The sequence below is a fragment of the Camelus ferus genome, chromosome 6 (genome assembly GCF_009834535.1).
Source record: "Camelus ferus isolate YT-003-E chromosome 6, BCGSAC_Cfer_1.0, whole genome shotgun sequence".
Taxonomy (NCBI): domain Eukaryota; kingdom Metazoa; phylum Chordata; class Mammalia; order Artiodactyla; family Camelidae; genus Camelus; species Camelus ferus.
The window spans coordinates 42,577,369-42,604,169 of record NC_045701.1 but is presented as its reverse complement, the minus strand read 5'-3'; the positions used below and the strand labels follow the sequence as shown (position 1 = coordinate 42,604,169).

Genomic DNA, 26,801 nt, shown 5'->3' with positions numbered 1-26,801 from the left:
CATGCACAAACACACACACACAAAAATATACATAATTAAGTAAATACTTATTGAGGATTCACTAGGCAATATACGAGGACTTAGCAGGCAACATGCCAGGCAATGACATGTTTCTATGTATTTATACATATATATTATCTTAATTATGCTTACATATAACATTTCAAAAACACCATATGAAAGTAAATAACAAAGGACTTAATAATGAATACTGTAATTTATACTCATTTTAAACAACTAAGATTAAAGAAACATTTTAAATCACAAAGAAAAAGGGTTATTAGTAAACACAACAATTATTTAAACAGGTATCAACATATATACCTGTATAGGTATTTATTTAGTATGCTATGCTGTTAAAATATTTTTATAATGCTGTTCATTAGTTAGCTAAATTCATAAAAAAGCTACTCATTTGAAAAATCATGGTTTGCATCTCCATTTCAAAATAAAGGTCAACACATATTATTAATGATAGTCAATCAACTCTTATAGGAGAAATTATTATGTGCCAAGCCCTGTTCTACGCACTTTACATGTATTAAATCAGTCAATCTTCATGAGGACTCTGTAGGTTAGATAATTATACCATTTGGCAGAGAAGGAAGCAGAAGCAGAGAATAAAAAATACCTTCTTTAAAGTCACACAACTAATAAGTAGGATTCAAATTCAGGCAGAATAATTCAGTTGATCAATAAAATGTAGAGTGCACACACAGGAAAATAGCAAAAAGAACGAAATAGCTAGAACAACAGAAAAAGTTAACCATGGTGACATTTTAAAATCTGAACTTTGAATAAATAAAGATACAGATAATTTTTTAAGTAATACATAAATCTGATGTAAAGAAATACTCAATAAAGATCAGAATGGAATATGAACTAGTTAGCATATAGTATGACTACATTTAACTCAGTTCATTCACACCCAAAAAAATTTATGCTACATTTGTGGAAACCACCCAGGCAATTATTTTTCACCTTTTAATGGCATATCGTCAGGCTAACACAGTATCTAAAATCATAATGTTCTTTTTAGGAACATAAAACAAAAAAATTAATATTGGTAGTGTTTTCTTTTAAATGAAGAGTTTCAGCTGTTGCATATCCTCACCAATATTTCCTGTCTTTTTAATTTCAGAGGCCACAGTGCATGTTATGTGGTATCACATTTAAATCTGTGTTTCTCTGTTTACAAATTATAATAACCTTTTCATGTGTTCATTGGACATTTGTGAAATTTTTCTTCCAGGCTTCAGTCCATTTTTGTCTTGGGTTGCTTCCTTTTATTATTAGTTTGTGGGAATTATCTAAATATACTTAATGTAAGTTCTGTGTCAGATACATGAATTACAAGTAATTTCTCCTCAGCTATGGTTTTTTTCATTTTCTTAAAGTTGGTCTTTGATGAGTATTACTTTTTAATTAACACTTGTTAAAGTCAAATTTATCAATTTTTTTTGGTTACGGTTGGAGCTATTTTTGCCCTTCCTTAAATCCTTCCTACCTCAAGGGACTAAAGATATTTTCCTGTGGTTTCTTACAACATCTTTGAGGTATAAATAAGCTTTCTCGTTTAGGTCTATAATCCACCTTGACTTTATATTAGAGTATGGCAAGAAGGAAGAGTTAGGGCTCCTTTTAGTTCTATACTGATACCCAGCTGTTCCACCAATATTTGCTGTAAATGCATACCTTTCCCCAATGGACTGACTTGATGCCTTGATCAAAAATGAAGTGTCACAAGCAAAAGAATTAAATTAGATGGCTTTCTTAAGGCATGTAGAAAAATTAACTTAAAATTGATCATAGATCTAAATGTAAGAAATAAAACTTTAGGGAAAAATAGCAGTAAATCTTAAGTGATACTGGATAAGCCTTCAAGTGAAAAAGAAAAAAGATAAATGGGACTTCATCAAACAGAAAATCTTTTGTGTTGCATATGATATCATTAAGAAGTGAAGAGACTGCCCATATAATGGGAAAGTTATTTCACAAATGGTATATCTAATTTAAAAAAAACTTTGAATCTTTAATATATAAAGAACTCTTACTCCTCAGTAACAAATAAGAATAACAACATAACCAAATAATGGGCAAAGGGCCAGGATAGACATTTCTCTAAAGAACATATACAAATGGCCAAAGAGCACAAGAAAAGACAGTCAACATCATTAGCCATTAGGGAAATGTAGATCAAAGCCACAATGAGAAGAATGACGCCTGCAAGATGATAGGCTAATAAGCTCCAGGCCCTAGCTCTCCAACCAATTTGTCACTCTCAAATTGGTAGGAAAATTTGTGGCATTTTTTACTTGCCCTTCTTGCACTGTCTCCATGGCACATCATAGTGATGTCAATTGGGAGGAGGCTGCCCAATTTTCAGTTCCTCCCTTGGATGGAACGAAAGAGAGGAACTTGTTTCCAACATTCTGGCTTGTCTAGGGGCTGCCCAAGGTACTTGTTTCTGTCTTTCCTGACTTTTTGTACTGATGGGAACATGGCATAGTTTGCATTATTAATTTGGAGTTTGCTGAAAGCAGTAGTGAATGCTGCAGTGATGAGAGCTATGGGGGAACCGTAGAACTGTGGTGTATGGAGTCAAGAGACTATTAGCAGAGGAGGACAGTAGACATCTAAGGCCTTAAGAAGAAGCAGGTATGAGACTCTTAAGAGACACTGAGACATTTAAAAGCAGACTAGAATACAAAAGAACTGGGGAAACAGCACACACATAGGCCCAGGAAAGACACAGCTCCAGAAAAGGCCCAAGAAGACTTTCAACCATCACACTAGGCTGATGAGTGAAAGTCTTTTCCTGCTCGGAATCAGCCTACAAAGATTGAGAGATGTGGATATTATTTCCGTTGACCAATTTTCAACACAAAAATCAGAAGGCCTACAAAGAAACAGGGAAACATGGTTTATCCATAGAAACAAAATAAATCCCCAGAAACCAACCCTAAAGAAACGCAAGCCTCAAATTTACTGGACAAAGACTGTGAACAACTGTCTTATGTATAATCAATGAGCTAAAGGAGAGCATGAACAGAAAACTGAACAGTATCAGGAAAATGATATACAAACAAAATGAGGATATCAACAAAGTAACAGAACTATTTTTAAAAAGAATCTAACAGAAATTTGTGGCTGGAAAGCACAATATCTGAATGGAAAAATTTACTGGGGAGGGGGTCAGGAGGAAGGTTCAACAACAAACTCAAACAAGCAAAAAGAATCTGTGAACCTGAACAAAGAGAATTTGAAATTACTGAATCTGAGGAGCAAGAATGAAAAAATAATAAAGAAAACTGAGTAGAGCCTAACACACTTATGCTTCTATCAAGTGGACTGGTATACACAGTGTGGGATTCATAGAAAGTGAAGAGAGAAAAGAGCTTATCTACAGAAAATGGTTGAAGCCTTCCCAAATTTGAGAAAACAGGGTATAAAATTCCAGAAACTCAACTAACTCAACTAAACTCAACTAAGTATAATAATTCTAAAAAGATCCATAATGAGATAGATTTAAATCAAACTGCTGAAAATCAAAGACAGAGAATCTTGAAACAGCAAGAGTAAAGCAACTCTTCATATACAAGGAATCCTCAATAAAACTGTCGGTGGATTTCTCAGGAGAAATCTTGCCGGCTGTATTTAAACTATTGAATGAAACAAACAAACAAACAAACAAACAAACAAACAAACAAAAAACTCTGTCAAGTGAGAATTCCATATCTGGCAAAAATATCCTACAAAAATGAGGGCAAAATTAAGACATTCCCAGATAAACAAAACCAGTGACAGCCCATTAACATTAAACCTGCTCTAAAAAAATGCTAAAGGGAGTCCTTTAGGTTGAAGGACACTAGACAGTAGCTAAAAGCCATATGAAAACATTCAAGTTATCCAGTAAAGGTAAGAATACAGACAAATATAAAAGGCTTTATTACTGTCATGTTGGTTTATAATCCCACTTTTTATTCTTTTATAAGATTTAGAGACAAAAGCATAAAATAATAACAGATCTATGTTAATGAGTATATATTATATAAAGATATAATCTGTGACAACAGTAACAAAGTGGAGAGGTAGAGCTGTAAAGGAGTACAGTTTTTTATGTGATTAAAGTTAGCAGTTTGAGACAGGTGGTTATGGTAACCACGCAGAATATATTTAGAGAATATACACAAAAGGAAATCAGAAGGGAATCAAAACACAGCACTATAAAAAAACAACTGAAAACAAAGGAAGGCAGTAGGGCAATGAACACAATGCCAATAATAAGTCCTTCTTTATTAGTACTTACTTTAAATGTAACTAGACTAAATTCCTGAATCAAAAGACACAGATTGGCAGAGTAGATTAAAAAAACAGAATCTAAATACATGCTGTCTACAAAAGACTAACTTTAGATCTAAAGACATGTATAGGTTGAAAGTGAAAGAATGGAAAAAGACACTCCATGCAAATAGTAGTCTAAAGAGAGCCAGGGTGGCTATGTTAATATCAAGTAAAACAGACTTTGTTAAAACTTGGTACAAAATACAAATAAAGACATATATTATAAAATGGTTAATCCACCAAGAAAATAAAACAATAATATAGAAGTTTCACACTACCTGATTTCAAAACTTATTACAATGCTACAATAACCAAAGAGTATGGTACTGGCACAAAAACAGGCATGGAGGCTAATGGAATATATTAGAAAGCCTAGAAATAAACCCTTGTACATATAATCAAAATTTTTTCCCAAGGGTGCCAAGACCATTCAGTGGAGGAAAGGAGAGTCTTTTCAAGAAATGGTGCTGGGAAAACTGGATATCCACATGCAAAATAACGAAGCTGGACTGCTACATTACAACATACACAAAAATTAACTCAAAATGGATCAAAAATAATAATGTAAATAAATGTAAGAGGTAAAACTATTCAACTATACAACTCCAAGAAGAAAATACAAGGGAAAAATTCATGACATTGGATTTGGCACTGACTTCCTGGATATGACACCAAAGGCACAGGCAACAAAAGACAAAACAGATACCTTGGACCACATCAAAATTAAGAACTTTTGTCCATCAAAGAACACAATCAACAGATTGAAATGGCATCCAATGGAACAGATGAAAATATTTGTAAATCATATATCTACTTAGAGTTTAATATCTAGAATACATGAAGAACTCCTATAACCCAAAAACAAAAAAACTATTAAAAAGCAGGCAAAGAACTTGAATAGACATTTTCCAAAGAAGATTTACAAATGGCCAATAAACATATGAAAAGATATTCATCTTTACTAATCATTATGCAAATACAGATCAAAACCACACTATCTCACACCTCTTAGGATGGTTATTATAAAATAAGCAAATAAACAAAAAAAACAGAAAATAACTAGTGTCAGTAAGTATATGGAAAAATCGGAAGCCTTGTGCACTGCTGGTGCGAATGTAAAATGATGTGGTCGCTATGGAGAACAGTATGGCAATTTCTCCAAAAAAAATTAAAAACAGAGTTACCAAATGATCTAGCAATTCCACTTGTGGGTATATACACAAAAGAACTGAAAGCAGAACCTCAAGATATATTTGTACACTATGTTCAGAGCATTATTCACAATAGCTAAAAGGTAGAAGCAACCCAAGTGTTCACTGATGGATGAACAGATAGACATAACATGGCATATACACAGAATAGAATATTACTGAATCTTAAAAAGGAAGGAAATTCTGACACACTCCACAGCATTGAGGACATAATGCTAAGTGAAGTAAGTGAAATAAGCCAGTCACAAAAAAGACAAATATGATCATCAAAATGTTCAATACAGAGTTGCTATATGATCCAGAAACTCCATTCCCAGGTATATACCCAAGAGAATGAAAATATACGTCCACATAAACACTTGTAAATGAATGTTCATAGTAGAATTACTTGTAATACATACAAAGTAGAAATAACTTAAATGTCCATCAACTCACAAGTGAATAAACAAAATATAGTATATCTACATTAATTTTTGGCAATTCAAAAAAGATGAATTAGCAATAAAACTACTAATACATGCTACCACATGGATGAACTTTAAATGTCTTATACAAAGTGAAAGAAGTTATTCAAAAAAGGCCATATATTGCATGATTCCATTACATAAAATGTCCAGAAGATAAACCTATGGAGCCAGATAGTAGATTAATAGTTACCAGGGCTGGTGGAGGGTGTTTTGGGGAAATGAATGGGAATGACTAATAATGGTAAAGGGTTTCTTTTGGGCTGATAAAATACTCTAAAATTGTGAGAATGCATAACTGTGAATACAACAAAAATACTGAATTGTAACTTTAAGTGTATAATTGGCATATCAATCTCAAGAAGCTATTTTTAAAAAACTAAGGAATTATATATAAGACCTATTTCAGGGCTCTCTATACTGTTCTATTGATTTGTATATGCACAAAGTCTTGATTATTGAATCAGTGAGATACTACTGCATACCTGCTAAAATGTCTAAAATTCAAAACCTTGAAAAGACCAAATGCTGGCAAGGATGTAGGGCAACAGGAACCCTCACTGATTGCTGGTGGGAATTCAAAATCTACAGGCACTTTGGAAAACAGTTTGGCAGTTTCTTATAAAACTAAACCTACTCTTTATGTGACTCTAATTTTAGAGTAAGTCCTGAAATCAGGTAGTACGAGTGCTCTATTTTCATTCCTTTACACTATTTAGCAGTCATAACTGGTTCTTTCTGTAACTGATAAAAAATCTAGACAAAATCATTAACATTGTACAAGCACTGACTTTTCACTCACTTTGGCCTAAATGAAATTTATAAAACAATCAACCAATGTAGAATACACATTCTTCTCAATGGAACAATAAAAATTACCATATGCTGGACCTTAAAATATGTCACAATAAATTTGAAAATATTGAAATCAGAGAGTGTATTTATGCTTGCAAGGGAGCTAAATGACAAATCAAGAATAAAATACCTAGAATATCCCTAAATATTTGGAAATCAAACATTGTTAGGCTGCTTGATACTATACCACAGATCACTGAGGATATACTCTTATTTTCAATTTTTCCTCTCTTCTTCAAGTTGGATAAATTCTACTGATTTGCCTTCAAGTTCAGTAATCTTTTATTGCACAACCTTTAAACTGCTATTAAGCTTGTTGACTGAATTTTTCACATCAAATGTTAAAATTTTAGTTTCATGATTTCTAGGGTTGTAGTTTCCTTGCTGATACTCCCCGTCAGTTTACTCATTGGGATAATCTTTCCTTTAAGTCTTTGAAGAAACTTAGAATGGCTTCTTCAAAGTACTTTTCTGCATTTCTAACATATTGAGGTATTTCAATATTTGTTTCTATTGATTATAATTTTCTCTAGACTGGGTGTCACATTTTCCTGCTTCTAGTATTTTTAATTATATGCTGGTCATTGGGGGTGGTTCATTCTAAGGTACCTATATTATGTTGTCTTTCTTTGAAGAATGTGACTTCTTCCTTCAGCAGTGAGTTAAGTTATTGCTGGATTCCTCTGCACTTATCAGATTTATTTTTGTAACTTATTTGAGCAGGTCTACACCAGTTTGGACTTAATCCTAGGACCTGACTCAAACTAGAGCTGCTCTGATACTGTAGCCAGAAGGCACATGTGGCAATTAAAGTTTAACTGTATATTAATTAAAATTAAAAAATTTTTTTGCACTAGCCACATTTCAAATGCTCAAGAACAACATATAGCTCATGGCAGCCAAACCAAGCAATGCAGAAAACATTTCCATTATTGTAGAATGTTCTATTAAACAACACTGCATTCGGGCTTGGTCCTTAACCTAAGGAAGAATCAACTGAATGCCCAAGGTTCTCAGTAATGTCTCTCTTCTTTGGTTATACCAGAACTCCAACTTCTCCATTTAACTCAGAGCAATGCGGCAGTGCTTCTAAACCACTTGCATGCAAACCCTGGGCATGAATTACAAAATTCCTGGACTAGGACTGAAGGTGAATTACCACACAGCTATCTGGTGTTTCCCCTTCAGCCTCCCCCCAAACATATGGGCATAGTTTCCTCTCATCTAATATCATCTCCTGCAAGTTTCAGATGTTTCAAATATCTGGACTTGAATTCTTCAGTGCAGCAAGACCACTTCTCTGCCTGAGTTCTACCTTTCTGAGTCAGCAAGAGTGCCTCCAGGAATAATACCAGGGAAATCACTGAGCTCACCTCTGTGCATTCCTGTACAGCCTGTTTTTCACATATTTCCCCCAATTTTAAAATTATTTCTTGAGGGATAACAAGATTGGTAACAACTGCCACAACAAGATGACTCTATTGCTTTTCAAGGGATCAAAAGCAATTTTTCCCTATCAAGGAAAAGATTCCTGCAGTAAAGAAATTGACTGGAATGGCATGTTTTCATTTATTTCAAACTGACTTAACACACAACGAAACTTTTTCCCTTCCAATTTTCTATAACTTTCAATATATCTTTTTTTAATACCTGTGATTTTCTAGAATAGTTAACAGAAAATGAATTTATGTACACAAATTTCTAAACACTTCCTTAGTAGAAATTTCCCAAGTTTTGCAATAATATGTAAATGATATTAATTACTAAATCATGAGTAAATTAAAAGTAAATTAGTAATAGTATTATTTATTTACTTAGCTTCTACTAACTAGAGACTGCTGACCTACCAAATGTGATTACTGAGTCTAACAAAGTGGAGAGTTATGAAACCACTTTTTCTTGGTTTTAATTAGAACACATCTAGAAATGATTACTAACATTCAAACTGCTAATAACATAAGAAGTTAAAAGAGATTAAAAATGCAAGTAATACTTCCCTGAAAAAAAGAGTAAGCCAAAACTAACTTATCACTTGTCCATTTAATCTACCCCTCTCTGATCTCTCTTCCGTAGCATCCCAGTTCTCTGTCTGTATATTCTAACTGGCTGTGTATTATGGTATATTGTTCCCTAGGGGTTAAAGAAGGGAAGGGTAGGATGATGAATACAAGGAAGTAATCTAAACGGGTAGCCACAAAAATGAAGAAGGAAGAAAAAGAAAAGCCACACAGTCCCTTGATTTCAGTAGTCTCTGCTATTCTGGAAAGAGGCATCCCTTCCACGAGCTTCTCAGGATTTTAATCTGCTGGTGTAACCTCCAGGTCTAATAAGAAAATGACAATCTAACACCGAAGCTATTATATCTCAAATGTAATGTATGTATCATTAGTTACAGCAATATTTATTATGTATATGGATTCATAGTTACACTTACTTAACACATCAAGTTGAATTAGAAATATGAAATTTAAGAAAACTTGTTTGGTAGTTTCCAGACATTTAGGATAATCACCTAAAATCTTAAACAGATTTGCGATTACAATTCTAGTAGTTAAATTAAAAGTTACAATTCAAAGTTAATAACAGTTCTTCTTCAATTTCAATAATAAAATATCTAGAACTATTTTGAATTGTTGTTTTGTTAAAAATTGTATCAGAAAAGTATTGCATTTCTGTAGTTTAACAGGAATAACCAGAAATTATTAAAATATATAACAATATTTTATAACTGAAATAATTAAACTAAAGATCATTATAAAATTACTACATAAAAGAAATGTGATCTAGCTTATTCAATTTCTATAATCTCTTAAGTGCTGCAAAGGCATTTATTTCTAAGTCGGTAACTTTACTTCTCTTCCTAATGCCACTGCTAAGATGTAGTACTGTGATCCTTTCTGTGCAGATATAACCATATAATGCTGAACCCTGTAGTTAGCTAATGGTCAGAAAAACAAAATTCAGTAAATAATACCATTGTAATGAATTGGTTCTTAAGTAAACTTCAATGGATTTTCTCAAAATCCATAAACAAACAACAGTATAACCTAAATGTTAAGTTGGCAGTTATTGCACAAAAGGAGATGATTCGTGTACTATTGTAAAACACAAAGCAGAGTTCAGGAAATAGTATTAGTAGTCACTGGATGACAGCCACAGTTTAATAGTTTATTAAGTTCTTTTTCAGTTATTGCATTACTGGAATCACAGATGCCTTTTCTTGGTTTGCAAGCTTTGTTTGTTTGCTATTATAAATGTTGTAATCTCAATAGAGCTGTCAATTACTCAAGTGCTCATTCTTAATTTTCTTGTTGTATAACGTGTGTTGCCCAAACACTGTTAAATCCCAACAGAAGTCACTCCAACTTCTAAGATTACAACAGGAAAAAAACTAAAATATTGTTTGATAAATCAAAGTTATCAACAAGTTGAAAAGTCATTCTTTGTGAGAGATAAAACTCAAATTATCTTTGATTACATAAATATAACTAGTGTTCTCCTCAGGAAATCAGTAAATGCTTGTGGACTGACTTACTGACTACTGTTACAAACACTTTGGAAACTTGGGTCATTTCTCAGGACACTTCCTGGTTTTACAATGAATTCAATCATTTATACCTATTTTAAAAAAATATTTAAATGTTCTAGAAATTGCTTTACTGATATACACATGCAAGGCCAGGAACACCATCCAAACCATTTAGAAGTGATTAACTTAAGAACAACCTCAGTGAAAAACAGTCTATATTATATTCAACTCCCTGAAGTCAACTAAAACTCTAATTCTCTCCTGGTTTAGCTCTTTCTCTTACTTAACCTTCTTGTACTTTTGATGTCCATGGCCTTTGGAAGTACTTTTTCATTGCCAAGATACTTCCACATGTTCTTAAGCTTAATCCTTTAAATTCTTCAGCTCAATTAAAAAATCACTTCACTTCCAGTGACATTTCTGTCTGAACCCTCTCTAGTAGAGCGTACTCCTTCTTTCATACACTGTTACTTCAGAGAAAGGAAAAAAGGCCATATATTTTTCTTGGTTTCCAACTGTCATTTCCATTCCACTAATTCTTCATTAAACAACCTTTTTACTTTTGAAGTTTCTGTTAATCATTCAGAGCGTGTGGTCCTTGGGCTAGTAGTGGTCCGAAACTGATACTACTGTGAAACTGGTATTAAAATTCAAAAGAAGCAATTAAAAATTTTATAGGACTTTCACAGAGCAATTTTTATGGCTGTTGAATCAATTAAAAAATGAATGCTTGAATTATGCATGTCTGTATATTTTTTCATTTCATTTTTTCGTAAGTCATTTTTATGTTATAAAAGTAGTGGTCCATAACACCTTGGAAAAATACTTTTAAAATAACTGGTCTTTCACTACTGACAGTTTGAAAGCACAGATTTGGATAACCTGCTACTCATCTATACCTCTTTGATCTGACAACCAAGGTTACTTTCTCACATTTAAAAAAATTGTATTGTCAATATTCTTGACAAAAGCAAGAATCACCCATATAACACTACCCTCACAATTTCTTGCCCCATTTATTCTAATAAAATTTACTTTCAAACAATATCCCCAACCAATATCTTGTTTTTAGTTCTCTTTAATCCTTAACTCTGAAACTCTATTCTTGGATCACAACCTTTTATCCTTTTACTTTCTTACTAAAACTGTCTTTACTGTTCTTACTGGAATAAACGCTTCCTCTGGATATGGATCTGCCTCCCCTGAATGCAATGCTTATGCAAAAACAGCCATCTACAAACTTACAGAATGCCTGATATACCACCATGAGATTCCACACAGCATTGTTCTGATCAAGGAATTTACTTCACAGCAAATGAAATGTGGCAATGAACTCATGAACACTGATCTTACCATGTTCCCCATCATCATGATGAAGTTGGCTTGATAAAACAGTGGGATGAATTTCTGAAGACTTGGTTAGAGTGCCAGGTATGCGGCAATTTGTGGGGCTAAGACAAGGTTCTCCATGAGAATGTATATGCTCTAAAGCAGTCCAGTATGTGGTGCTTTTTCATCCACAGCCAACATTCACAGGTCCAGGAATCATGGGGTGGTGATGGGGGGGTGGCTTCATTCACCATTACCCCTAGTGATCCAACAGAAAAATTTTTGTTTCCCATCTCTGCAAACTGAGATTCTGCTAATCTTAGTTTCAAAGGGAGAAAAACTTCCACCTAGTGATACAACAAAAATTCTATTAAACTGGAAGTTCAAGTTGTTAAAACCCTAGCTGCTTAGGGCTCCCCATGCCTCTGAATCAGCATGTAAGGAAGGAGGTCACTGTATGCGCTGGGGTGACTAATCCTAACTATCAAGGGGAAGCAGGGTTACTACTATACAGTGGGGTAAAGAGGAATACAGATTACAGGAGAAACCTCAGGGCTCCATATATTCATCTTATAAACCACATCCATCTATACCTAGTGACTATATTCTTACAAAATGAGGGAGAAATACAGATATAAATGAGAACTGAACTCAACAATAGCAGATGTATATTAGAAAAGAGGAAGAGAGAGAGGAAAGAAAGAGAAACAGAAAGAAATGGAGAGTGGGAAAAAGCAAGCAAGCAAGCAGGCTAAAATACATTATTCAACTTAAGGAAAATGATTCAAAATGAAAATTACTTGTTCAACAAAAAGGAAAGAACTACTAATATAAAGAGCAACATAGATGAATATTACAAATATTCTGCTGTCACTGTATAGTCCACCTGTATGAAGTTCTAGAATAAGCAAAATCAATCTGTGGTTAAAAACAGAAAAGCTGTTTGCATGGGGCAGGCATGTCTGTTACGGAAGGGAAATAAATGAGGGGACTTTCCTGGGTTACGGAAATGTTCTATATCCTTGTAGGAATGTGGCCATGTGGGTGTAAGTATTTCTCAAAACTTGTCAGACTGCTGATTTAATATTTCTGTATTTCATTTGTGTATGTAAATTTTACCTGAAATAAAAATTATACATAAAAAGTGAACATATTAATGGTGAAAAACTCAATTTTTAATGCTCACTAAACCAAAATAACACTCATGAAATTCTATTAATACATTTATGATCTATAGATATATTCACTGAAAGTTTCCAGATAAATTATAATTTAAAAGTATATTTTATTATATACTTTTACCTACTTATAAGATTATTACAACTTTTTACCATGAGGGGCTGAATAATATTAATGATGAGTTAATACATAACTTTGGAATTTTTTTCAAGGGATTATTATACTGAAAACAGGCCATTAGTAACAATAAAAACCATCTTCCCCTGAATCATTTCGAAGTATCAATCTTAGATATTTAAATTAATCCTGGAAGGTGGTTTGGGAATCTGATTTTTTGTGATCCCTGCGCTTGGTATTATGATAGATGAGTCAAGTAGCAATTAATCAAGCCAACCTGTAGGCAAATGTACAAGCACAGCCACAGAGTCATTTTCAAAAGAGTAGAGGCCTTGATGTAAAACATACCAGTTTTATTTTAAAGTGTCCTGATACTTTAGACTAAATATAAATACTTCGAGGTGAATGATATATTTGCATATCTTTATGTTCCTCCTGCAATACTTGTGTAAGCAAGGCAAATAATTTTACTAGCTATTTGGTTGCATATACTTGTTTTTGAAGATAAAATTTAGCATAAATATAACCCACCAAAATGTTAACTGAAAAGTTTCTGCATGAAATCACAGATGTACTGACGAAATAAAGCGATAACAATTTGAATTTTTATGCTCAAATGGCAGTTTATGAAACTATCAAGCAGTTCTCAATATTACTATAAAATTTAGGGATTTATAAATTATAAATTTATAACTGATACAAAACCCTTCATAAAGTCCTGTCTTTAGAGTAAAGATGCTTTCACACCAAAATGTTATAATACAGGTTCCCCAATATTTAAAGACTTCTCCTAAGTATCAAATGTGTTCATAATGAGTTCATGGCTTAAATTCACACTCCTTGCAATCTTGCCCAACTTGCTATTGGAAGAACACTACTTCTTCTGGAAAATCAGGATAGGTTTACTATTATACTGAATAACAACATATTGAAGAAAGTGGTATTTTCTACTTAATATAGTCTATTAGATTTTGAAAAGAATTAGTTACAATGCTGGTGAAGACTAATTTTTAGGTAAATAATTTCAGTGTTTGGTATCATAAGGTGGCAAAACTATGAGATTTAGGAGTGATATGCTGAAATGCAGTCATCATTTCTAACAGCATAACCTGCAGAAATTAGTACAGAGAAAGAAAAAATAGAAATCCTAGACCTACTTCAAAAAGACAAAGAAAATCTTAAGAAAAAACCTTAGTATTTAGTAGCCAGATGCAAGCTTAGGAAAAGACACATTTCTTACCCACACAAAAATATACGACACAAAAAAATGTAATTATCTTAGACATATTGTGATCTCAAGTATAACTTTCTAGAAAAAGTAAAACTAATTATTGATGTAAAGACATCAGATTAGTGATTGCTAGTGGGGAAGGGTGGGAGCATGGATTAGCTGAAAAGAGCATGAGGGAAACTTCTGGAGTGATAGTAATGTTCTGTATCTTGATTGTGGTGGTGGTTACACAGCTGCATGCATTTGTCAAAACTTAGAAAATGAACACTTAGTGTTTGTACATTTTTGGTGTCTGTAAATTTTAAATCACAAGAAAAGACTGTAAAAACATTTAACTCTAGCTAATGATATGCTATGCTGAAGAAATTAGAGCCCAATGTACTGATGTCTGGATTTACCTGAAATGCACTGAGTGAGATGAATTGATGGACAGAGGAAAGGATGGATAATACAGAGACAAGGTAATAAATTAAGCTTAGCAGGTGGTGAGTAAATAGATATTCACTGTAAAATTCTTACAACCTGCGATATGTTGGAAATATTTCATAAGAAAATGTTGGAGGAAAAAAGTTGAAAGCAAGAATTAAAAAGGTCAGGACATTCAGATACTTAAGCAGAATTCAAGGCAAGAAGTATTATAAAAAAGATAAAAAGAATCATTTCATAATGATAAAACAGTCTATTGAATAGGAAGATACAGTAATCCTAAAGATTTAAGAACCTAACAAAATGGCTTCAAAGTAAATAAGACAAAAGTTAACAGAATTAAAGGAAGAAAAATTCATCATAATTATTTGATACTTTAAACACCTTCCTCAGAACCTGATACAATAAGCAAGAATAAAGAATTGAAAAAACATAATAAACTTACTTAGCCTAAATAATACATATAGAACAACACTACACTGAACAACTGCAGAATAGACAATATTTTAGAGTACATAGGTCATCTAACAAAAAGGGCCATGGGAAAGTATCAACAGATTTCTACGGTTGATAGCATATAGCTTACGTTTTCTTGCCACCACAGAATTAAATTCTAACTCAATGACAGAAAGATAATGTCCAATCTCCTAAGGTTTAAGTACTAAGCACACACCTCTAAATGATTCATGGATGAAATAAGAAATCACAGATAGAAAATAACAAATATTTTAAGGTATATAAATACAACATATCAAAAACTTGTGGGATGCAGCTAAAGCAATATATAAGGAAAAATTAACAGTTTTCATGAAAAGGTCAATGGTTTGTAAGACTCAATATTGCTATGAAGCTAACCTTCCTCTAATTGATCTTTAAAGTTCATGCAATCCCTATCAAAATACTAGCAGATTATTTTTATGGGAAATAACAAGCTTAACAAAGGATCAAAGAATAGCTAAGGAAATACTGAAGAACAATCACAAAACTAGATCTTTACATTATGACAACTCAAGGCTTACTATAATGTAGGAATTAAGACCTAATACAGTATTAGTAAAGCATTAGAAAATTACACCAATAGAACCAGGACAGAGTCCAGAAACAGAGCCACACACATACAGCACCTGATACACTACAATTCATGGGCGGCGGGAGGAAATAAGATGACCTTTTTAATACATGATACTGGGTCTAGTCAACCGGACATTCATATAAAGAAAACGATGAACCTTGATCACACCAAAATTAATTTGAAATCAATGAAGACTTAAACGTGAAATCTAAAATAATCAAGTTCCTAAAAGAGAGCATAGAAGAATGTGTTCATCACTGTAGGAAAGCAAGGGTTTCTTAAACAGAACACAAAATGCCTTAAACATAGGGGGAAAATGATAAATTTTACTTCATTAAAATTAAGAACTTTTATTAACAAAACACAGTATTAAGAGTATAAAAATGCAAGTCCCAGACTACATAAGTATTTATATCTAAAATATATAAATCAACAACAAAAAAACTCCCAGGCAAATAAATTTAATATTAGACAAAAGCCTAACAGACATTTCACAAGGGAGGTTACCAAAATGGCCAACACAAATACATGAGAAGGTGCTCAACATCATTACTGATTAAGGAAACACAAATTAAAGCCTAATGAAATATGACACATATCCATTAAAATGATAGAAATTAAAATAAATAATGATATCAAATGTTACCTCTCACACTAGTGCAGCTCTTACATTAGTGGTGTAAACTGGTACAAGTCTGGAAAAAAGTTTAGTATTGCCTGCTAAAGCTGAGTCTATGATAGCTATTCTTTTCTTGTGTATATACCTGTGTATGTACCAAAAGCAGTGAATGGCTTATGACCACCAAAAGACATGTAAAGAACACCCATAGTATTTCATTCACAAGAAATCAAAAATAGACAATCTAAATTTCTAATACCTGCTATTTTCATACAATGGAACAATGAAAACGATAAATCACGGATAATCATTACAATATACACTAACATACTGGCAATAAATAATACTGCCTGAACAGTCAAACACAAAAGAGCACATAAAATGATTCCTTTTATATGAAGTTTAGAAACATGCAAAATAACCTATGGTTTTAGAAGTAAAAGTAGTGATTATTCTTGGTAAGGAATTCTGGCTAGGAAGAGACAGGGAGGAGCCCTCCAGATTTCTGCTTCTGGGTGCTGCTTACATGACTACATACATAGGTAAAAATTCATCAAATTTTTTACTTAAAACTTGTGCTTTTTACTATACGTTACATATCCTAACGTGGTTTTTTTAAAATAGCTTTTAAATAGCTTAGCTTTCATATCTATTGCTGTATTATCTTCCTGTTTAGATGCTCATTATTTCTTGTCTGAACTATTATATTAGGTTCTCAATTATTTCCTCAGCCTTCTATGTATATTACTTTCATTACTGCATTCACTTTATGCAGTGCTGCCCAGAAAACTTCCTCAAGAATATACTTTCTATAGTAATATAGAGAACTAAAATGTGTCTGGAGACCCCACTGCCTAGAAAATAAAGCCTAAATTCCTTAGCATTTTATTCATTGAAAGCTCCCTTGAATGAAATCTCAAATAACACTTCTGTGTACAATTTTTCTAAGAAGGTAATTTGAAAACATATACTTATTTAAAATGTTTATATTCTTTGATTCAGCATTTCCACTTCTGGGAATTTTCCCTAAGGAAATAAACATGGATGTACATAAAAATTTAGCTACAAAAATGTTCCCCATAGCAAAAGAAAAGAAAAAACATAAATACCCTTCCAAATAGCAGATGAGTTCAATAAATCTTAATATAGCCAATTATAAAAATATAAGAATATTTGACAAAATATAAAATCAAAGTGAAAAGTTAGATTACCAAGTAGTATAATGATATAATATGCATTGAAAAAAAAAGACAAAGGATTTGTGGGTGTGATTGTTTTCCCTTCCTGCTTATCTGTACTTTTCAAAATTATCTATAGTTTCAAAAAGTAAAATTTTTATAATAAGAAAAAAGAAAAGTTATTAGAATAGATCAAATATCAACAATATATTTCAGCAAGATGGACTGGAAAAAAATGCACAGGCAAATAATTGTATGACAGACAGGAGAGCAAATTAACAAATTGGCAGGGGAAAAAATTAATAAAAATTTACAGTCACTATAATAATGTTAAGCATGTTTCCTACTTTTCTTGAAAACTGAAACTCTAAATGTTATGATTTATTTTCTTTTCAAGTATGAGTTTTTTTCAAACTTCATGAGAACCAAAACTAGGTGAAAGGTTTATGGGAATTTTGTATTGTGCTATTTTTGAAGCATTTCTATAAATCTAAAAATATTTCAAAATAAACATTTTATTTTAAAAGATTAAGGCAAAAAAAGTTTCCTTTCAGAACTGTAAGACAGTGGGGAGAGGGTATAGCTCAGGGGTAGAGTGCATGTTAGGTTCTGGGTTCAATTGCTGGTACTTCCATTAAATAAACAAACAAACAAATAAACCTAATTACTCCCTTGCAAAGAAAGAACTGCAAGACAGTAATTCGAAAGTTAATGCTCACAAAGATTATAACATAAAATGAAAATGAATATTACTGGGCCAGAGAGCTTGACAAATATGCAAATCAGTGATTAAAATAAACAACAGCTTCTTCATAAAACATAATATACACAGTGATCAATAATAAATACATTGCTGTGATAGATAATATCTATTTATAAATAAAGATATGTTGGTAAAAATTACCAATATTCCTTTCTTTATCTTTTTATAGCATGAAAGGCAAAGGAAAAAGAGGAAGAGGGAATGGGTGGCAGTCAATATTTAATTATGCTCTAGTGTTTATTTTTGGTTAACTTAACAAAATAAATAATAAAAAAAAAACCAAATGTTTGAGTTTACACTTATAATTATTCCCAAGTACATAAAACAGTTTTGGCTATCTCTTCAACAATATATTGAATGAGCCAAGATTGAATACACTTGGTAGGACACAAAATGATAAAAACAGTTGCCTTTTTTAAAAGCTTACATTGAAATTTCCCCAATTCTAATCTGAAGATAAATGTCAGATTTCCCCATCTAGATAGGATGGAATCATTTGTGGCAGAATAATCCTCCAGCCAAGAGCAAGGAAAGCCAGATTAAATTTTAAAAATCATCTCTTTAAAGACTTCAGAAGGCTGCTTCTTTACAATGACTTGAGCAGCTAAGATTCTAAAGAGAGGTTAACTGGACAGAGTTAGGTTGGAAGTCTGCTGTCATTCTTCCCCCTGAGTTTTAAAGATTCAAGGAATGGGCAATGGGCAGAGAAATCAGGCTTCGACTACACATTAGGTGCCTGTTGGAGGACAGAGAAATCATCTAAGTTTTTGGCAGTTATGTGGGGCTGAAGTGACAAAATTGGATATTTGAGACTTGTTTCCATTTCAAATCACTTGCTAAATCACAAATCTGTACAGGACTTGGAAGTTAAAAAGCTAAGCCCTAAGACCTCTGAAAAGAATAATGGAGTTTTCCATAGTCTTACAATGCTGAGGAGACAAACACTAGAATACAGGATCTGCCAGGAATAGGGCCCCAGTGACTACTCAGCTCTCAGTTTGGGAAGACTCAGCAAAGGTACAGGGGTGAGCCACAAGCAGACAAAGACCAAAACTTCCACCCAGCCTCCCTGGGAGAGAGTAAAAAATATCAGATAGTGATAGAAATGAACAGGAAACATTTTATGAAGTAGGAGAGAAAAGGGACAACTGGTTAAGTGATAACCTTAAGCAGACAAGAAAAGATGTAAACTAATGTGAAATAGAAAGGATGTCCTTAAACAGAAGCATATAAAAAAGAAATAAAGTAGAAAAGGCAGAGTATATGGGTGAAAATGCAGCTAGGCTGGTAGAGACAAGCAGAAATTCTTTTCTCCATCGGGGAGGAGGGGTTGGGTGTGTGAGGAGAAAGGAAAAGATATAACATAGTCCTTTAGAGAGGAGAGTAAATGGACTAACAAAAGGCAAGAAGGTTACCAGGCAACACCAACGGTCTACCTGAAGACACTAGTCACGAAGTTAAGGCAAATTTGTGTGATATTCTCCTGCCATATAATGCTGTGAAGGTGTAGAACAGGAAGAAAGTTAAATTTATAAGGACTAGGCTTTGCTAGGTGAGTAGGACTAAGGATCAGAGGGCCAAGAAAAGTGAGGTTATATTACATGCAAGTGAGTGATAATTATGGTGAGCCACGGAATCTCACCTAGATAAAGAGGTGAGGACAGGAGGGGGTTAAGGGTTAGGAAAAGAGGTGCTAAGATCAATACTACTGGGTGCCAGTAGAGTTGAAAATTTGCTAGAGTTCTAGAATAAGTGAGCTGGGAAGATAATAAGTGGTGGTCATCAAGTGGGATGCTTGAAATTGAGACTAGTGATGATCAAGAATAGGGTATGACCATAGGGTGGATGGCAGAAATAGTATAGAGCACACAATAATTGGAGGAGAGAGATTCAAGGAGATGAGAGGCCAAGATATTGAAAGTATCATTACAGAGATATTTAAATCACCAAGAATTATGACAGGGGTAGGCTGAAGACACAGTGAGATAGCTCCTAAAATCTTTAATAAATGACAGAAGTGACAGCGGAGTGTGTACACGACTGCAACAGGAGTGTTTACTGGGTGATACAATCTGACGCTTGGGCTTCAAAGCTGGAGGTGTTTAAAGAGGAAAAAGGAACAATGATCTAAAAACACGAATGAAGGGCAAGCCTCCAAGCCCAATGGTCTAAATGCTGAGGGAGGGAATACAATCACTCCTTTCTTGAGAGGCCTGCAGTGGAAGCAGTATCCTCAGGGAGGTAATCAGGTTTCAGTTGGAGCAGGAAAGTGTAAGTAATGTTCAGAAAGGAATACACTAATAATCGGATTCATTTACCGGTATTTACTAAAAGGCACTGAATTAGGCACTGGGAATAAAATAGTAATAAAGATGTAATCTCAGCCCTCACAAAACTGTGACTCAAGTAAGAAGTCTCATATAAAAGTGATTACTTTAAAGAATATAACTAAATTTTTATAACAAGCTAACAGTTTTATTAAGAAATGAGGATGCGTATATTTGAAGAATGATGCAACAAAATATGTGATTATCTTAAAATAGCTAATCATTGTGGTATTAATTATAAACTAAAAACAAATTTGAATTAAGCATATGTGGGGTAAAAATCATTTTTAATGGTAAAGAAAGAGGAGAAAATGATAAGTGTATGCTTTTTACAGACACAAGCAATTACCTGAGACAAAGCAGCATCTCGTTCTTGTATCACTGCATTCATTTCTTCTGCAGTTATTCTCTTTCTACATTCCTTGGTCCTGTAGATTCTATCCACAATTACAGCTCCATTCTTCTGAATAGCTATCCCTGTGTCTGCATTGTTTATTCTGTTCAGTAATTCCTGTAATGTCTACCAACACCATTATATGTTAGTCAGACATGAAGTTTTAATATATTTTATTTAATATAGGGTTTTAATTAATAGGCACATGTGAATTGTAAATTGACTGAGTGAAGTTATTGAATTTTCATATTGCAGCAAGGATGTACATTATTAGTGTGTCAATTCTTCTTTTTCCCACATCTTAGTTCTTGAAACCCACTCAATTGAACTTAAGCCTCTAAGATATAAGACTGACATCAAGAAATCTCCTCAGAGAATGGCTTACCATGTCATTTTCTTCAGGGTTAATATTTTCTAGCCTAGGAAAAAGGGACACAGAAAGCCTGATCAGTAGCATTTCCTTAGTGCAGCAAAATGAGTTCGCTTTTTAAATCTTTAGAACCTCAAGTAATTTCATTCGACTAGTCTTTGGAGTCAACCATGACACTGAACATATTAAAGTGCCACCTGCTCGACTCCATCTTTCAATAATGCTCCATATCTTCTGCACTGACTTCAGACTGTTAAGTTATTAATGTTTACTGCTATATATGACTACAAGGATCAATTGTTCATATGTGCTTAGATGAAGAAAGTTCCCCAGTGATAGAAGTACTCATTCTCATCATTATATTTATTCCTGGACTTTCAATTCTTACCAGAAACTGTATTTCCTCTCTTTTTTGGACATCATCACAAATAAAACAAGGCAAGTATTTTTATTACAAAGTTTAACTATGTTCCCTCAAAAGCAGTGACAGTAATTACCACTAAATTTGACCTGAAAATCTGCTGCTACCTGTTTGTTAAAACAAATACACTATATAGAAAGGCTGACTAAAATTGGGCCACATTTCTAGATGACTAATGTTATTTTCTCTTTTTCGTAACATCGATAGAATTATTCAATTTAAAGACAAAAAAGGTAAATTGGTTCCTCTTATACATGCATTTTGACTTACGAGTCATAGTGCTTACTAAAATGCTTGTTGATGTTAGTAAATTGAAGAAATGCAGTAAAAGTAAAGAAACGTTCTAAATATGTCGACATATTTATAAAGTGTCTATAATATAATTTAGGTAACCATTAATTTGGGTAGATTAAATGAAAAATTTTAATGCATACCAGTGAAATGATACAGATTTTAGAAATGATCTCAATTATTTAAAAACTGTACTGAGAAGTTTAGATAACCAAATTCCTGTCTCAAGTTACCCCCCCATATCTGTGTTCTTATGATTTAACATTTAACACACACACAAAAAGGATACTAGGAAAAGATAACAGAAGACACTTAATAAATTTGTTACAAAATTGTTTCAAACTCCACAGTTCAATCAAATTGCTACATTCATGGAGAGAAAGTGAATCTCAATTTTGTTTTATTATTGTCCTTTATAATTGATAAAAGTATAGTGATGAGTGGTTACGAATAGAGAAATAAAACTTAAAAAAAGTTAAACTCTTGCATCTACTAAATTCTGCCTTTGTGGTGCAAAACCACTCAGAGACAATACGTAAATGAATAGGCATGGTTGTGTTCAAATTTGTATTTATTTAAAAGTTTAGGAAGTATTTGTCACAGATATCAAAGATCAACTACATTATAATTTAGTCTAAAGTAGACTATACAGAGTAGGGATGAGCAAACTTTTTTTGGTAAAAGGTCAGATAACATTATAGGCTTTGCCACATGTTTATTGTTGGCAGCTACTAAATTCTGCCTTTGCAGAGCAAAATTACCCACAGACAACAGGTAAATGAACAGGTGTGGTTTTGTTCAAATAAAACTTTATTTACAAAACAAGTGGAAGGCTGAATTTGTACCACATGTCCTTACTTTGCTGATTCCTGATATAGAGTATTGAAAAATGAGAACAGATCTTTGATGTTAATATACAGTAAATGCTACTTCATTATATTTGACATATTTTTCTGAGCTGGGTCATTCAACATCTAGTTAAAGATTAAAAATCAACAAAAGTGGTTTCCAGAAAATTAAGTTCAGTCCTACAATAAGTACATCACTTACTGTATCACTTAAGAAAACATAAAAATTAAACAACTTATTTTTAGAAAAAAGAAGGCAACTAAAACACCTATACAAGACATTCAATTTTCTATGTAAAATGACTTTTTAGGTTTAAGGTTTACTAGCAGCATGTACAACATATAAAGTTTTACTAGCTTAATAAATACAATGAAGTAGTTGGTATTATATGAAATATAACTGACAAACTGTACATTATATATTATTAGTAAGACGTTTACAATTAAACAAAAGAATCTCATCCTTTCTTAAACTCTAGATTATGCCTAAAACAGTCTAACTAGACATAGTCATGATAATTAGTAAGAATATTGCTGAAGTAAATGTACATGGGCTCAAGTTTCAATTGATTTCCTATACCATGCAAATTTTGATTGACAACCTTGCACTCTAAGTGAAAAGACTCATGCATGAAATGTCACATTTCTTGATTTATCCATAAATCGGTCAATATCACATCTTTCCATTCTGAACCTACATTCATTTACCTTGTTCAATGGGAAGAAGTTAAAACCTTGACCTCCAATGATAAAAAGAACTAGTGATCAGCTAATCAGAAAAGTATGAATTGTTTTTCCCTCTGTCTCACTTCTTATACAGTGGCACCCTCAATATGTTAAAAAATGATACACCAACAATAACAAGGAGACTGAAAAAAGATCATAATCTCAAAAGTTGGAATGTACATATGCAAACATGTCTTTATTGGCATGCATATGTAAGTGATTTTGACTTGTATCCTTCTTACTTTTTCATAGTTTTAGATAAAAGCAAAAGGGACAAAGAAAAAAAGCACTGAAAACTGAAGCGGTAAGGGAAAGTAGAGAAGTAGCAGAATGAGAAGACAAACATAACAGAAAGATGCAAAGTAGATCAGAATTGGCAAAAATGATGACAGAAAAAATAAGAAAGGAATCTGCAGATTACAGGAAGCAAGATACCAACTAATATATATAAAATACATAAATAACAAGGTTATACTGTATAGAACAGGGAACTATATTCACTATCTTGTAGTAACTTATGGTGAAAAAGAATATGAAAATGAATATATATATATATATATATGTTCATGTGTGATTGAAGCATTATGCTGTACATCAGAAATTGACACAACATGGTAAACATGGTAAAAGAAAACAGATTACAGGAAGCAAGAATAAGGAATTAAAACAAAAAGAGATGTGATATAATTTACATAATTTCATCTTATACTTACGCCTCTAAATATAGCTTTCAGTCAAGCAAAACCCAGTTATAAGTTGGTACTATTTACACAAGGATTTAGTCTAAAATGCACTATTAAAAGTTCAGAGCCTACAGACTTCAGCTAGGTAGAAAGGAACCTCCATAGTGCCATTTAAAGCTATACTGACATACTATTCTTTTTTTGCTGTGGTTGTTCTTGATTCTTATGTATGGTTTTTCCTGATCCCCTCATTTGAACCCCTAGACTATATATAATATAGTAGGAGCTGTCTATAAGCTTTTCTTAGGAACCAGTAATTCTTTATAGCAATTAATATTATTTTAAATACTTACATAATTATTTACTTAATGTTGATCTTCTTAACTAAATTGAGACAATAATGCTGTGTTTCTGGAAGCTAACAGTGTACCTAACACATAGCATATATTCAATAAATAGTTATTGAATGGATTAACTAACTAAAAGAAAAGTCTTGGGATGGGATTGAGTGTTTTCCTTTTCTTCCTTTCCCATTCCTCCCTCAATATGAATGCCACAAAGAACAAAATGAAAAAGCCTTTGCCTCAAGGAACCCTAATTTTCATGTATTATAATAAGAACTATAACAAGCATATGTACAAATTAAATGCACAATGGAGGGTTAAAAAAATTAGGGAAGAAGGATAGGCTCAATTTAGATCCATCATTTAAAGAGACTGGAATGAAGAAAACTAAGAGACCAATTTAATAGGGGTTCTGATAAGAAGTTTTGGTTTGGATATCTGGGTGGATTGTCGTGCCACTGATCGGTACAGGGAATTGAGGAGGATCAGGTTTTAAGAATGGATTAATATTCCACTTTGGATACGCTAAGTTAGGGTTGTTTGTATAGATCTGAGATACATAAGTCTTACATATGTAAGTGACTGACCATGTCTCTTTGGGCAAGTAGTCAACCACTCTAAGTTTTTTCACCTACAGAACCTGAATATCACCTACCTCAATGAGTTGTGACATTGTTTAAAAAACTGATTTGTTATCTTTAAGGAGTGAATTTTATTTCTGAAAATCAGTAAAATCCAATTAGAAGTAAATTTCATGAATAAAATTGGTGCTCAATCTACATAAAAGATGCATGGTCGTAAATTATGTGTTAAGTACAGTAGTGTGCAGCAGTTGATAAACTGAAGGATATAGTACTTGCAAATCCCTAGAGAGCTCTAAAGTTATTAATGGCTACATTACTGAAATAAGAAAAAAAGGTAACTATTTTGAAAACTATGCTTAAAAACATTTGGCTGCAGCAAGTGTTTTTGTTGACATAAACAGATTCTGAAAGTGTATGGAAAGGCAAATGTATCATAATAATCAAAATAATTTTATAATAAAGTTTATCCCATTTCAAGAATTACCATATAGATTCAGTAATCAAGAATATGTGGTATTGGCAAAGGAACACACAGATCAATGGAACATAAAAAGAAAGTCCAGAAATGATCACCCTGACACACAAAAGAAATGATTTTTAAAACAAGGATGCAAAGGAATTAGTGGAGAAATAATAGCCTTTTCAACAAATGGTGCTGGAATAAATAAATGTCCATATTTCAAACAAAAAGGAAACCTCTAAATGCATCACATGCAATCTTACACAAAAGTAAACTCAAAATAGATTACAGATCTAAAAGTAAAACATGAAATTTATAACTTCTAGACGAAAACACAGGAGAAAAATATGTGTGACCTTACATACGGCAATGAGTTTTAGATTCAATACAGAAAGTACAAAACATGAGAGAAAAAAGTCAGTAAATTGGATTTTATTAAAATAAAACCACATATCTGAAAAGGGACTTAACATTCACAATGTATAAAGAACACTTAAAATTAACAGAAAGAAAACAAATAACCCAATTTGAAAAACTGATCAAATATCTGAACACCTCCAAATAAGATATACAGGTGGCAAATAAACATATAAAAAGAAGCTCAATATCACCTGTCATTAGAGAATGGTTAATGTCCAAAACAAGAAACAAGACAAAAACGACAGCTCCAAATGCTGCCAAGGATAGTGAGAAACAGGAAGCCTGAAGCATTGCTGGTGGGATGGGGCATATCCCTATGAACCATGACCCTGTTGGTAGTGCTTCTTGTAGTGTCAGAAACTAAGAAAGTGATCAAAAATCAAAAGGATGGGGACATGACAAAGGGATATAGGAGCCACCTGAAAGAGTTTCCAATGGCCAAAGCTGGAACACCCCAAGCAACAAAATAAAAAACACAGCATTAGGTTATAAGACAGAGTAATAGATGACTATCAATGAATAAGTCCATACTGTCATAAATAATGAAATAAACAAATGGGTGATCTTCTGTACTGAAGAATTACAAATATTTTATGCAGATATTCTTCCCTGAGGG

The 26,801-nt window shown here is 32.9% G+C and overlaps 1 protein-coding gene across 5 annotated transcripts in view; it reads right to left on the bottom strand.

Moving 5' to 3' along the window:
- The window catches only part of MIPOL1 (mirror-image polydactyly 1), a 245,574-nt gene that overhangs the window by 132,867 nt on the left and 85,906 nt on the right, over positions 1 to 26,801 (bottom strand). For all 5 annotated transcript variants that reach the window (XM_032481908.1, XM_032481911.1, XM_032481910.1 and 2 more), the window contains 2 exons: positions 21,424 to 21,457; positions 20,994 to 21,164 (listed from right to left, as the gene is read on the bottom strand). In XM_032481908.1, the coding sequence (XP_032337799.1) occupies positions 20,994 to 21,164; positions 21,424 to 21,457 (205 nt within the window). The remainder of the gene's footprint in view (positions 1 to 20,993; positions 21,165 to 21,423; positions 21,458 to 26,801) is intronic.